The following is a 15,220-nucleotide window of genomic DNA, read 5'->3' as shown; positions in this document are numbered from 1 at the left end:
TGCCGATGCCAACAATGAGAATATTGCTGATGATACCAATGGTACTAGTGCCCATGCCAACAATGAGAATAGCACTGATGATACCAATGGGACTAGTGCCCATGCCAACAATGAGAATAGTGCTGATACCACCAATGGGACTAGTGCTGATGCCAACAATGAAAATAGCGCTGATACCACCAATGGGACTAGTGCCCATGACAACAATGAGAATAGCGCTGATGATACCAATGGGACTAGTGCCCATGACAACAATGAGAATAGCGCTGATGATACCAATGGGACTAGTACCGATGCCAACATTGAGAATAGCACTGATGATAGCAATGGGACTAGTGCCGATGCCAACAATGAGAATAGCGCTGATGATGCCAATGGGACTAGTGCCCATGACAATGAGAATAGCGCTGATGATACCAATGGGACAGTGCCTATGCCAACAATGAGAATAGCACTGATGATACCAATGGGACTAGTGGTGATGATAACAATGAAAATAGCTCTGATGATAACAGTGGGACTAGTGCTAACGAGAAAAGTGAGAATAGGTGATAATAACAATGAGACTAGTGCCGATGACAACAATAAGAATAGCGCTGATGATAACAGGAGTGGTGCACATGGCAAAACTGCATGATTAAGAGATTGTTACTCAGGGTCCGCACTGCTCAATCATAGGAGACACTGTCCTGGACTCACATGCCTCTCATCAGTGTGCACACTGGTGTTAACCATATTCCTCCACCAGATACTAGCACATTACAGGTTAATGTGTTCCTTTTGAGGCCTCCTGACTCCTGCCATTGGGATTTATGTTCTGCCACTATGTTGATTATAATTCCAGTGCTGGAGCATTGTGCTTTTGGTAACATGAAGCCATCTCGTGCTTTACCTGTACTTGTTTGTTATTGTGAGTAACGTTCAAAGAGCCAGTATGCGCTGTGGAAAGGGCTTTTTGGTAACAACAAGCATTTGCAATGCAATAGGTCTCGCATTTACGCAAGTTTGACCTATTGGCATTGTAAATGACACTGGCTGTTATTTATGTTTCAAAAACCAAAACATTAATAAAAGGCAATGTCATTTACAATAAAAATAGCTCAAACTCTCGCAAATGCGAGACCTATTTCATTGCAAATGCTTGTTATTAAGGGACAGGTGCCTTTAGATTCCCTAGTGGTATTCAATGCTCGGAATGGAGCAAATTCTCAAACTACAGCAGATGCACCTCCTCCAGACAGAGTCTAAGTTAATTGATGCATCGGGCAAAATATTAGCTGCACAATCTGCCAACCATTAGCGCATTGCCAACACACAAGGGCTATTGGCGAGATATGATAGAGCCCTCTGGGACGAAATGGAGGAGCTACTCAAACACCTCCCAGAGGATTATAAAGAAAGGACAGGGACTAGTGCAATAAGGAAAATAATATCTAATTTCTCTATTAGGTGTGCACTAGATGCTTCTGACTCTACAGTAAGAGGAATTAACACCAGCATTCTCCTTAGAAAACATGCATGGCTCAATCTCTGGGTTTAAACCAGAAGTTCAATAGTCTATTTTAAATGTTCCATGTGACAAGGAACACCTCTTTGGGCCCTCAAGTGGATGTTCACAAAAATGGTAGAGGTGCCCTTACGCCCAAAATGGGCAGGGTCAGTTATAGTTAAAACAAGAAATGGTGCTTTTCGTGTCACATACTCTAGTTACACATCCAATAAGGTGAATCAATGCTCACTCATTCAAGCTCAAAATGTCTTTATTTACTTTCACTCCGTTATCTGCACACTGAACATCATTATATGTAAAATTGTCCCATTTATTTAAATTGGAATTATCTGAAAATATAGAATATCACTGCGATACTTTGTTAAAAACAAATACATTGATCCATATTTATCACATATAAACCTTCTCAAAAATTTGATATGTACATTATCAAAGTTAAAAACACATTTCATATATTTCTCTAATTACATAATAAAAACACAAAGCTGCCACAATAAAAATATAAAGTTGTAAACCAGGTGTTTCGGTGGGTGAAGCTTGATAAACAACACCTTCAGGACATACATTTTTTGACAAAGATCTCTCTTAAAATATAAAATATTCACAATTACATTTAAAATGGACATATTTACATACAGAAGTTCAGTGTTACAAAAGTTGCTTGTACTTCCTACCTCCTCATCATTCTACTAACATGCACTTTCATTCCATGTCCTAGCTAGTCCTCTCCTGAGATGCATACTTAATCATCATTCTGGGCTTATGAATACTACTTATCATGAGAGCCTCAATATATCTATTGTTACTTTCTTAATATTGTGTGCATACAATTTCTTTATCTGTATACTCCATATTTAATCTTTGCTTTTAAATTAATACCAGAACTGCCTAATGTATAATAACCGCTATTACCTTCAGCCTGTTGTTCTAGAACCACCTCCTATTTGAAATTGTACGGGATGGTCGTTAGATGTATTATTATCTCAAATGAAATGCACACCCTGATTACTAGCCATATTTAATTAATTTGTAAAAATCGCAACTCACAAAAGACCCGAATGATATTGTCTCACATTAGATTGAGAGTTCTTGTTCATCCACGAAGTAAAATTTAGTTTACTCTTCACTTATTCGTACTCATTAACCTCCTCCAAGGGATTATTGGCAGATGTATCACTGTATTGTGAGATAAATATACACTTATTAATCAGTTATGCCTAAAGCTTTAGGTTCCCATTATTATACCTGAGGTACCATTGGTCCCTATTCAATCTGATGTATTAGGGCAAATACGCTCTTAAAAGTGCTAAATATGACAGCGGTTTGGAAGCAGTTATTCTGTTTTTTACACAGGTTCTATTGAGGGTGTTATAAAAAGGACATACATAGGTCCTATGTTATCATGTCGACATATTTATAAAGACGCGATTATCTTTGGTCTTTTTATTAAAACAAAATAGTATATAGCCCAATCTTGGCCTAATCTATGGCCCCCTTGTAGTCCTATTACCCCATAATATATCTATATATAGCACTGAAAAGTATTGGTGAGCTACATGCATTAACCCTAGAAGAACTCTTATTTCAACTTCATAAAGATAGTGGTTCTTTGTACAAACCCTAAATTCCTTCCAAAAGTAGGTTTTGCTTTTCATATTAACTAATCAGTTGAGTTACCTGTGTTCTTCCCTCAACCTAATTCATTAGCAGAAAGGACTCTACATACTCTTGATGTAAAAAGAGCATTGTTATACTATATTGATAGGACAAAAGAATTTCACAAAACAACTTTTTGTTGATTTCGCTCCACCTCATAAAGGAAATCTGTGTTTGGCTCTCAAGGCTTTCCTTACCTTTCTTTGTGTGCTCAGGATCATCGGATTTGTGTGTTTGCAAATCATCTGGCCGGGGTGCTGAATGTGCATGCGGACAATCTCAGTCAGCAATTCTCGGCCGATTACGAGTGGAGGCTTCATCCGAAGGTGGTCCATCGCATCTTCAAGATGTGGGTGTTTCCTCGGTTGGACCTTTTTGCTACTCAAGAGAAAGCGCTGCCCGTCATTCTGCAGTCTCCAGTTTCCGATGTGGGGAGCGTTGGGGGGCTCGTTTCAGTTGGATTGGGGCTCAAAACTCCATTACACGTTTCCCCCATACCCTTGATTCCTTGGGTTCTGAGGACTATTCACCAAGACCAGGCCCAAGTTATATTGATCGCCCCGGATTGGCCAAGAAGGGTGTAGTACACAGACCTTCTTCACCTCTCATCGTACCCTCCTCTCAGTCTCCCTCTCATGGCAGGTCTCCTCTTGCAGGGGCAGGTTCTACACCCCCACCTCCAGAGCCGGCACCTTTCTGCCTGGAGATTGAGCGGGGCAATCTGAGTTCTTTCTCTCTCCCACCGGATGTGGTGGCTGTTATTTTATCGTCCAGGAGACACTCCACCAAATCTGTCTATTCTTGTAGATGGGCCGGGTTTGTGAAGTGGTGTGGAGAGAGGTCCATTGATCCTTTGACGGCCCATTTATCAGATGTACTTAGTTTTTAACTTTCTTTGGCCCATCAAGGTTGTGCTATGGCGACTGTTAAGGGCTACTTGTCAGCCTTCCTTTGTTTGCCTGACCAACCGTCTTTATTAAGTCCTCCCCATTGTTATGAGGTTCATTAAGGACTCCACCAATTGGTTTCCTCCCACTCCCTTCATAATGCCTCCATGGGATTTGAATGTAGTTCTCCTTTTGAGTCTCTTGATAGTTGTCCTTTGAGGCTGCTTTCTTTTAAGACTTTTTTTGTGGTGGCGAACTACTCGGCCAGGAGGGTAAGTGAGCTGCAGGCTCTTGGTTTTAGGCCCCCTTCTACTACTATCCATGCAGACAAGATGGTTCTTAGGACCAGGGCTGCTTTCCTGCTTAAGGTGGTTTCTCCTTTCCATCTGGAGCAGTCTATTACTTTTCCTACCTTCTATCCTCCCCCCTCACCCTTCCAGGGAGAAGGAGAGACTTCACCGCCTGGACCCTCGAAGGGAGGTCTGCTTCTATCTGGACAGGACCGAACCAAAGCCTCGACGATGGCTTTGTGGGGAAGATGAAGGGCAAAGACGTCCACAAGAGAACGCTATTCAGGTGGATCATCTTGTTCATCAATATATGCTACGCCCTGGCCAAGAAGGAGCCTCCTGAAGGTATCAGAGCTCATTCTACTAGAGCAAAGTCTTCCCCATCTCCTTTGGCTAGTGGTGTCCCTGTAGTGGATATTTGTAAGGCTGCAACATAGGCCTCCCTCCTCACTTTCGTGAAGCATTATTGCTTGGATTCTGAGGTGAGGAGGGATGGTCATTTTGCACGTTCTGTGCTGCAGGACTTTTTGGTATGGGCAGGTGGACACCCTCCTCCGGGAGCAGGACTACTGTGGGATTCAATTCAAAAGGTGAGGAATCCACAGGCAGATATATCCATCAGAAGAACAAGTTACTTACATTCGGTAACGCTTTTTCTGGTGGATACAGTATCTGCCTGTGGATTCCTCACTGACCCACCCTCCTCGACGTTGTCCACTTTCGTATACCTAAAAAGTTATTGTTTGACATCGATGTTTTCCTATGTCTTAAACTATGTTTTCCTAGGTCTTAAACTATATACTTTGTGTATTGGTGTATATATTGTATACTCCAATTGTGTTGTAATTCCACCTGTTCGCCTCGAAAAAAAGGGGTGGTACTGACTGACGTCATATGGCTCTGATGACGTCATGCGGAGTCGCGAGCGTAGCCGTGGCATTGTGACGTCTTCGTCGACGTGGGAGAGTTAAGAAAAGGTTTTTACACCTGCCGGCGCAGGTGTAATTCAAAAGGTTAGGAATCCACAGGCAGTTACTGTATCCACCAGAACAAGCGTTACCGAAGATAAGTAACTTGTTCTACACCCCTCCCCCCATATATCACTATATATTATCTACTGGCGGTCGCCAGTAGATAGTTATAGTTAGGACCTATTTTCCATAGGAAATCCGCAACATTCTATTCCCAATAAGTCTGGCGCCGATTGACGAATCTTTGCGAAATTTTCCAAACTTTTGCCCAGCTCCGCTCCGCTCCGACCCTGAAAGTTTCGTGGTGATTCGTCAAGCGGGGGCCGAGGAAAAAAAGGGGGTCCCAAAACGCGTTTTCCCCATGCAATTTCCCATAGGATCTGTTGTCGCAGCTACAGCCCGAACTGCTGAACGGAATTACACCAAATTTGGCAAAGAGGTAGTCCTCAGTTCAGACTCGTGCCTTTTGCATAAATGGTGTAAATCTGTTCAGTAGTTCCTAAGAAAATTAGGGTAAAAAAGTTAGTGATATCTATGGCCGGGGAGGATCCGCGCACCGTAAGCGCACCCTCCCCGCACCGAGCGCGCACCCTGACGATCACGCGCTGAATGCTAATTGGCTGTCGAGTGTGTCTACATTCGAAACCAGAAACTGTTCGCGGACATTTTCTGCCTCGGTAGAAGCCAGGCTGAAGAAGCAAGGGGAATAAGTGTGTAAAACATATAAAGGGGGCAGAGTGGAAATACTCTGACCCTCTAGATCTGCTTAGGGGGTCCCAGAAGGACACCCTGAGGCCCCCATTTAAAAAAAAAAAACTGTGAAATGCGCGGAGGGTGCGCGCGTCCTCTCGCGTTCGCTGCACGGATTCTCTCGCGTTCGCTGCACGGATTCTCTCACATTGGGTGAGCGGTTCCTAACGCGTTGGGTGCGCGGAGCCAAAAAACATGTGAAAAAAATATGTCAAAGTTTTGAACATATAGTTAAAAAAATATTTTTAAAAATATAAAAAAATGTTTGAAAAACCCAATAAAAACAAATCACATTTTTTAATTTTGAAAAGATTTAAATGAAAAAATAGGTTAAAAAAATTGTGTTAAAAAAGAATTTCAAAAAAACATAATTAATGAAATTGACACACTGAAATTGAAAAATATAGAAATCCAATGAAAATCATTAAACATGATATCTTTAGAGATAATTTAGAGATAGGAATTGGCATTTAAAAAACCTTTGAAATTCACTGGAAAAAAACCATAGGTTTCATGCACGTTATAGTTAGCTGACATTTCCCTTGTACAAAACCCTAGAAATTCCCCCGTTATAGTTAGTTCAGCTAACTATAACTCGCGCCCCCGCAATGCACTGCTGATGACGTCACATATTACATCACTCATGACATGGTCAGTGACATCACTGATGACGTCATCCATGTGATATATTAGTGCATCTTCTCACACCCTTTGATATACTCAATCAAAATTTCAGACGTCCATTCTCAAAACCATAGATATACCAATAACAACATACCCACTCATTGACTCTTAGATCTACACACACATCCACTCACTCACCTGTACAGTCACTCATACTTAGTCACTCAGTACAGGACTATCATATGCATTTATACACCTACATAGACACACACACACCACCAATCATCCATAGAGGTACTCTAACACCTAGTCAGTCATGCAAATAATTAATCACAATCCCATTTACTCACCTATGCAGTTAGACACCCACAAGTTCACTTACTCATAAAAATAGTACCACATTCTTACGCTCTTATACAATCAGTGATACAAGCACACACTCATCCATAGAGCCACTCTCACAATCACACACACACCTATACCCACTTATATAATCTTACACACATATATACTGCCTTTCACATATGTAGTTACTCACACATGTACCACTGAGATATACATTCAATCACTAACACACCCATACATACACTCACCCAACCATACAGTCCATCACAGATGCACTCTTAAAACCATGCACCAATAGAATCACCCACTCACACATGTATGCACAGTCACACACACCACATCCACACAAACACTCAGGCACCCATACAGATACTCAGACAAGCAATCAATAACCCATAGAGACACTCGTATAGCTATTCACAAAACCATGCAGCCGCTTATACACCAACAGACCGACAGATACAGACATTCACACAGTTTAGTCACTAGTCTGCAGTAAGATACGTTCAATGACTCACTTATAGAGTCAGTCACGCACCTACTAAATCATCCATTCACACACTTATACATCCACTCATTCTTTTATAGGTTTTTCCCTATATATATATTAAACATATTTAAAATTTACAGAAACACACTCTCACTGGATGACGTCATCAGTGATGTCATCAGTGATGTCATTTCAGATGTCATCAGAGATGTTGGCAGTGATGTCACTGACCATGTCATGAGTGATGTAATATGTGACGTCATCAGCAGTGCATTGCGGGGGCGCGAGTTATAGTTAGCTGAACTTATTATAACTGGGGAATTTCAATGGTTTTGTACAAGTGAAAAGTCCAGCTAACTATAACGCCCCTGAAACCTATGTTTTTTTCTGTGTGTGTGTATATGTGTGTATATATATATATATATATATATATATATATATATTATCTACAGGCGGTCGCCAGTAGATGGTTATAGTGAGGACCGTGTTTCCATAGGAAATCCGCAACATTCTATTTGGAATAACTTTGGCGCCGCTCGACGAATCCTCGCGAAATATTCAAAACTAATGGGGCGCTACGCTCCGCTCCTACCCTGAAAGTCTCGGGGGGGATTCGTCAAGCGGGGGCTGAGAAAAAAGGGGGGTCCCAAAACGCGTTTTCCCCATGCATTTTCCCATAGGACCTTTAGTCCGAGCTACAGCCCGAACGGCTGAACAGAATTACTTGAAATTTGGCAGAGAGGTAGTCCTCAGGTCAAGGATGTGCCTTTTGTAGGTCTGGTGTAAATCTGTTCAGTAGGTCCTGAGAAAATAGCATTTAAATCAATATATATATCTGTAAGCGCGCTCCGTGCGCTTACCGTAAGCTTACCGTACGCGTACGGTGCCGTGCGCGAGCTCAATTCTGATTGGTGGTTACATGACTGTAAACATTCGAATCGGTCGAAATCAGGAAGTGTCGGCCGCCATTTTCTGTCTCTCGCACTGAGAAACAAAGGTGGGGAACGTGAAAAGGGGGCAACGAAGAGAGTTGCAGACCCCCTAGTGTTTGTCAGGGGGTCCAAGAAGGAACCAAAAGTACGGAAAATACATTTAATAAGTTTTTAAAAAAAATCGCGGAGTGCGCGTACGGTAAGCTTACCGTACGCGCACGGCAAAAAAAAATAAAAAAAAAAATAAAGAAGTAACAATCGCATTTATTAAATAAATTAAAGGACCCACAAGGGAGAAAAAAACAAATGTTACTGTGTAAAAAAAGGCGAGGCGCGCACGGCATGGACTGCGCAACGTGGGCGAAGCGCACCGTGCGCGCAGGGTGTGCGCACAGTGAAACACCAGAAAAAAAAATAAAAACATAACTTAGCATTTAAAAAACCGTACAAATTCACTGAAAAAACCATAGGTTTCACAGACGTTATAGTTGGGAATTATCATTTACAAACCTTGCAAATTCACTTAAAAAACCATAGGTTTCACACATGTTATAGTTAGCTGTACATTTCACTCGTAAAAAACCAATGAAATTCCACGTTATAGTTAGATCAGGTAACTATAACTTGCGCGACCGCAATCCACAATGTGTAATTTCAGATGTGATCATTGATGTCATGAGTGATGTCACTGACCATGTCATGAGTGATGTAATATGTGACGTCATCAGCAGTTTATTGTGGGCGCGCAAGTTATAGTTACCTGATCTAACTATAACGTGGAATTTCATTGTTTTTTTACGAGTGAAATATACAGCTAACTATAACGTGTGAAACCTATGGTTTTTTAAGTGAATATATATATATATATATATATATATATATATAATATATATATATATATATATATACACTCACTCACAAACTCTCACTCACACACTCTCTTGACGGTATGTTTATTTCTATTTGTTTTCTAAAGAACATGATACTGGCCCACATTTAATTTTCTCTACCATGGTATAAAAGTGAATTCGACAGGGCATCTGTCTTTAAAACAAAGTGTTCCTTCGTCCTGCACTTTGTATTCTTGTAATTTTTCAATGGAGATTCTTATAAGAATCATTACAAAGTTCTTTTTTCTTACTTTCCTTCTGTACATATGCTATCTGGTGTTTTAGGCCTGTCCGCCTCATTGATTGTGTTGGAGGGCCAGACTAAGATGTGGATGCACTAATAATGTTTTTGGGGAAACATGAAGACTGTAGAATTTGAATTAGCCTTTTCTTTTGTTTTATAGGGCATAGTTTGCTCACATATTTTTTTCTGTCTGAGTTTTCATTCCTTTTGGTCTATGCTATTTACAGACTTTACAACGGACGTGCCAAAGGACGACAATTTGGTACCAAATGTAGTTCAGGTGACCGTATTGGCTGTGGAATTGAACCAGTGTCTTTTGAGGTCCAGACTGCGCAAATCTTCTTCACCAAAAACGGAAAAAGGGTGAGTGCTATTTAATGTATTGTCTTAAGGATTCTCCTGCCTTTTTTGGGCTGTGGTAACTACCTTAAGAGACATCATTAGTGAGAAATCCCACTAGTTGTGCGTTAGTCTCCGTCTAATCCAGACCTCCAAATTGGTGGAGATGTCTCTGTCATTGGTTGAGCATGCTGTCAAGTGACCATATTGTCCCTGTTGGTGGGTATCCATTTGCAAATCCACACACGTCATTGGGAAGGAACCTCTTCTCTTAACACTTTGGTGTGTTGGAAAAAGGAACTGGAAACTTCTTCCCAATAGTAACCCTTGTTGATTTCACTCTGCCCATCAGCAGGTTGTCGTGTTTCTATAGTACATTTGACGGACTGGACTGAAAAGGGACAGAGCAAAAATAGAATCTACCAATCTGGGCTACATTCATTAAAGTGCATGTCACACAAAGAATCTCCAGCAGCATCCTTCCAACAGAAACCACAGGTAGTCATAGTAGCTGTTCATTTTAAAGCGAAGTATCACATCAGCCAGTGAAGATACCAAAATGTGGCAGTAATACCAAAATTTGAAAGGGATAGCAATCCTATAAAGTTTACAGTGTGAACCATATTGGATTATTCACCCTTACTCTTTGAATTCTTAGATCTAGGATGTTGTACGGAGAAAAAAAACCTTCAGTGAACAATGACAAGTGTATATTGAAGTGACTCATGGTGAGAGCTGCTTAGAAAGGGGTAATAGAAAAGGGAAATGTTGATAGCGAATGACCGAAATCCCCTTGACAAGAGGCTAGTAGGTGTTGTTTTTCAGATATGTTCATTGATACACAAGAGGTTTGTTGCTTTTATTTTTGAGTGTTGAGTGTTATAATTAGTGTATGAATGTTGTAAAACTGTTTAATTTGTTTTTTTCAGAAATATAACTGGTTAACAAATGGTGATTTTTTTTTCACTGTGACTTGTGTTCATTTGTCAAAACGTTTTGCGAACCAGCACTTTTGATATAGTTTATCTCATTAGTATTTAAGAAAAGCAGAATGGATTGATTAAAATTCACTTTCCAAATGCTAATAACTAGAAAATAAATAAACTGAGGAATTTAGCAAAGATGTTGTAATATTTGTGAGAAGGTATTCCTAAGATGCATGTGCATAGTTCTACACCGGATACTTGTAGATCCTTCCAAGTTTTCTTATTGGAATCTGGACATAGGTGGTCTGCAATGTAACATTGAGGAATTAACTAAATAGAGCAACTCATGAGAACAACTATTAATTGAGAATTTAACAAGAGTAACTAAAAGGTTTTAGCTTGATGCAGCAGCTCATCATATATTGCACTGTTTCCGTGGTCTGACCTAGCAGGCGTAAGTTATTTTGAGGTTGATTAATCTGGGGGAGGATGCTATGCAAAGCATCAACTGTTTAACTCAACTCTACGGCCTAAAGAAGCTGTTTCTACCTCATGGGATTTCATTTGAATTGAACACTACAAAACACATTTGCCACTTAGTTCCCCATCACTGATGAGACCTGTCCGGAAATGTACATGTACGTGTAGCCAAAAGCTTTATCGTTCGTCCATTATGGAATCCAAAACATTAACTATAGTGAGCTGTCTGTAAGGCAGTTCATTTTTCTGCTCTTTAGAGCAAGGTTGTGACTCATTTTGCTCAATTGATTTCTGCACACTGGCTCCATTGGATAAATGTACTCTCTTGGTAAAACATCTTAGACAGATGAAAACATTTTAAGTGGCTGAGCATGCATTGGGACCATTTTGTTGACCTGAAAAAGAAAATAATTATCTGCTCTTGATATACGTGCTATCCCACCATGAGAGTCATTGTTAGGGCACACTTTACTGTGAACATTGTGCTCTTGTCTAACTTGCTGTTTCGCATAAGGTAAAGAAGGGCAACCTTTTCAACTGAATTTTTGCTTCATCCATCTGAATTTATGCCCTTCATATTATTTCCAGACATTTGTTAGTTTAAAGACCAAGCAACCAAGGCCTCCAGCTAGACTGCAGGTGCCTCTGGGCTCTGTGCCTTTGGTTCCCCCATGGAGGTATTTCTCAGCCCAATTCTATGTAGTTGACGAAGAGACAAGATATTGACATTTCATGACCGCTATTAGCTTCTTTTGTCAGATACCTGTTGTAGGCAATACTAATAAAGTGGGCTCAGAGTCAGCCTATTACTGAACATTGGTCGACTTTCTTGTCAATTTCATTTGGTTACTTCAAACTTAGTGACTTCACTCCTTCTTGCGTGTCCCTCTCCTAGATCATGGCTTCTTGACATCTTGCTGATTGGATGGCTTGTATACCCCTACAGCTCCACGCTAGTTAACTACTTTATTTTTCTTGGAGCACTCCACTCAAGTCCAGATGTTTTCTTGCTCTCTCCCTTGTATGCCTCTTCCTCACTGAAATCCCAACCCTTGTGCTCTTCTTGTTGGTCCCCCATCACCCTCCCCAACTCATCTTTTTTTTCCCTTACCCCCTCTCACAAATCTTTACTGTTGGATTGCAATGCCTTCTTCATTTTAAATGAAAAATTCAGAGTTGCAGGAGCTGTTACATATCTGAAGTAATGCTCTTGGGAAACTTTTTGTTGGAAGACAATAGGAGGAATCAACAGGTAAGGTCTTGCAACAGAAAATGGATTGGGCTTCTGTCTTTTAACCGATCTGCAGGTCTGTTAATAAGGGCTTGACTTTAGAGTTTGGACTTCAAATAGGGGCTTCTTGTAGCTCAGAACTAGGCTTGTCTAGGTATATGACCAGACAACACCATGTTTTCAGCCTGTCTGTCCTGATTTCCTTGCACTAAGCAATTGCTTCTATAGTAGGACCACAGTGGCCTTCACTGCTGCCAAATCTCAGATCCAGACGGCCTTCGTATCTTCTTCTGATTGAGTTATTGGGTTGTTAGCTGAATTCCTAGGTCCCATTAAGTAGTTAGACGTGCACGCTGACCAGCTGCTTTCACAGTCTGTTTTTTTTTAGTCTTGTGGATTTATATTGGCTGGTTCGCAAATGTTTGGCTTCTTTCAGAATGCCACCACTCCAGCACTTTTCCCTTCCCTTTTTTGAATTACAAAATTCATCAAAAATAGCTACATTCCAGGCCTCGAAAAATCTACTCACCCATGTGCTATATATGTTCTGTTCATTCAGAAAGTCACTGAACAGCAATGATGCCTTTACATTTTGGTTTTATCTTGTCACTTTTGCTGTGCTTTCAAAGACCGATGTCAAATGTCAGGTTATATCATTTTACAAATTGCTGCTTATTTTACCATGGAGATTGGCATTTACTTTTCTTTCCCTGCCCACAAAGTTAGAGGATTTTTATATGTTTACTGTGACAATTGTGCTGGAGCACAGGGAGTGTGTAAGGGAAGACTGTAAGATGTCAGTTTTTAATTACACAAAACATTTCAAATATATCCGCAGTTTTGAAAGCACATTTTTTGTAATTCTAGAGTTTGATTGAAACAAATATTTCTATTGGGATTCAAATTAATCGGAACACTTTATTTGATTATGTTCAAATTATAAATATTTGCTGAAAGACAGTTTCCACACCTAGTTTGTACCCTGTATAGTTTTTAGGTCTCGCCTGGCGTAGGCTGCGCACATGCGCAGTCTCGCTGGCGAGATTTAATGATTTTGGGTATTTTGTGTAAAGGGCATTAAGCCCCGCCCCACTTTTCCATTGGCTGGTGTCACTGTTTATGCTAAACGGTGGCCAGCCATTGGAAAAGAGTTGGTAGTGACGTTTTCGTTTGGCTTTTTGAGCCGTCCCATTTGGACGAGCTCGTCTGCCTTCCTTGCGTCGTAAAAGGTTTCTTATCTTTATGGGGCCAAACACATGGCCCCATAAAGATAAGAAACCTGTTACTAAAGAAGGAAAGCAGGCGAGGCTGTCCAAGTGGGACGGCAGAAAAAGAGAAAAGTCCACGCGCAACCGCGGCTGCCTGGCGAGCGCTTACAGACTTGTTTACACTCGAGCCGGGGTACTTACTCTGCAGAAGTGTCGCGCGCGCGCACGCACCACTCCTGGGCTTGTCTTCCTCCGGTTACTTCCTCCCCTATATATGGTACCCATCCACACGCACACACAATTGCCATCGGTGCCGACGCACTCAAGGTATCTTTCTGTCCCACATTTAATGGACATTCAAGACTTATTTGAATGTCTGTTTTGGAATTTAAGGACCCAGCTTCGAGTCCCGGTGTCAGCTCACTATCCTGTGATTCTGGGCAAATTAATCTAATCTACCCGTGCCAAAAAAAAATAAAAAAAATTTGCGATGAACATGTGCTGGAAGTTGATTCCTCGTAGAGTCTTCATCCGGAACCACAAACTCTGTTCTTTTAAACATATTATAAATGCGGCCATCCTAATATTCTCGATCAAGACATCAATCGTATTATTCATGACATTGCAAAGTAAAGAAGCTATTTATATTACAGAAGTGTCGGTTTTGGAATTTAAGGAACCAGCTTCGAGTCCCGGCATCAGCTCACTATCCTGCGATTGTGGACAAATTAATTAATCTAATCTACCCGTGCCAAAGAAATGTGTCCATCTGTAATGCAACTGGTGGTCATGTAAAGCGCTCTGATACCTTGGGGTCGAGCTTGTGCTATATAAAACTGCACACGCAAAAATAGTACAGACAGTGTCTCGTTGTTTGCGGTAAAGTCCCCTTTTAAGTAGTAGCTGTGCTACATGTATAATGTCACTTCATGGAGAAAGGGAGGTTAGGGGTCACTTCTATGGCTCTCGAAGATTTGCTTTTGCTAATTGGACCGGCCCTCGCTGTGTTTTTTACACTCTAGCAGGGGTGTCGTGCACGCACCACTCCTGGGCTTGTCTTCCTCAGGTTACTTCCTCCCACATATATGGTACCCATCCACACGCACACACAATTGCCATCGGTGCTGGAACACTCCAGGTATCTTTCTGTCCCACATTTAATGGACATTCAAGACATATTTGACACTTTGTGGCCCTCAGTCCCAGTTGATAGATTTCAGTCACTGTTTTGCCGAACCCACGCCTCAAGATATGTTACACATTGAACGGCTTCTTAAAATGTTGCTCTTACCCCGAACTTGTTTTTTTTCTTTTTTTACTTACAAGGTCCCAAAGGCGAGACCTATTGGCTATGCCAATGCTTGTTTTAGTTTTATCATGAAAACTGCATGTCAGTGGGATAGTTTGTAGCCATTTCAATGGGAAAATTAACTATCTGGAAATGACC

At 41.0% G+C, this 15,220-nt stretch overlaps 1 protein-coding gene across 3 annotated transcripts in view; it reads left to right on the top strand.

The window, feature by feature from the left end:
* The window catches only part of SPRYD3 (SPRY domain containing 3), a 324,679-nt gene that overhangs the window by 169,914 nt on the left and 139,545 nt on the right, over positions 1–15,220 (top strand). For all 3 annotated transcript variants that reach the window (XM_085654647.1, XM_085654645.1, XM_085654646.1), the window contains exon 5: positions 9,817–9,952. In XM_085654647.1, the coding sequence (XP_085510773.1) occupies positions 9,817–9,952 (136 nt within the window). The remainder of the gene's footprint in view (positions 1–9,816; positions 9,953–15,220) is intronic.

Source organism: Triturus cristatus, chromosome 4_1 (genome assembly GCF_964204655.1).
Source record: "Triturus cristatus chromosome 4_1, aTriCri1.1, whole genome shotgun sequence".
Classification (NCBI taxonomy): domain Eukaryota; kingdom Metazoa; phylum Chordata; class Amphibia; order Caudata; family Salamandridae; genus Triturus; species Triturus cristatus.
The sequence above is the reverse complement of the archived record's forward strand: the minus strand, read 5'-3'. Positions and strand labels throughout refer to the sequence as shown.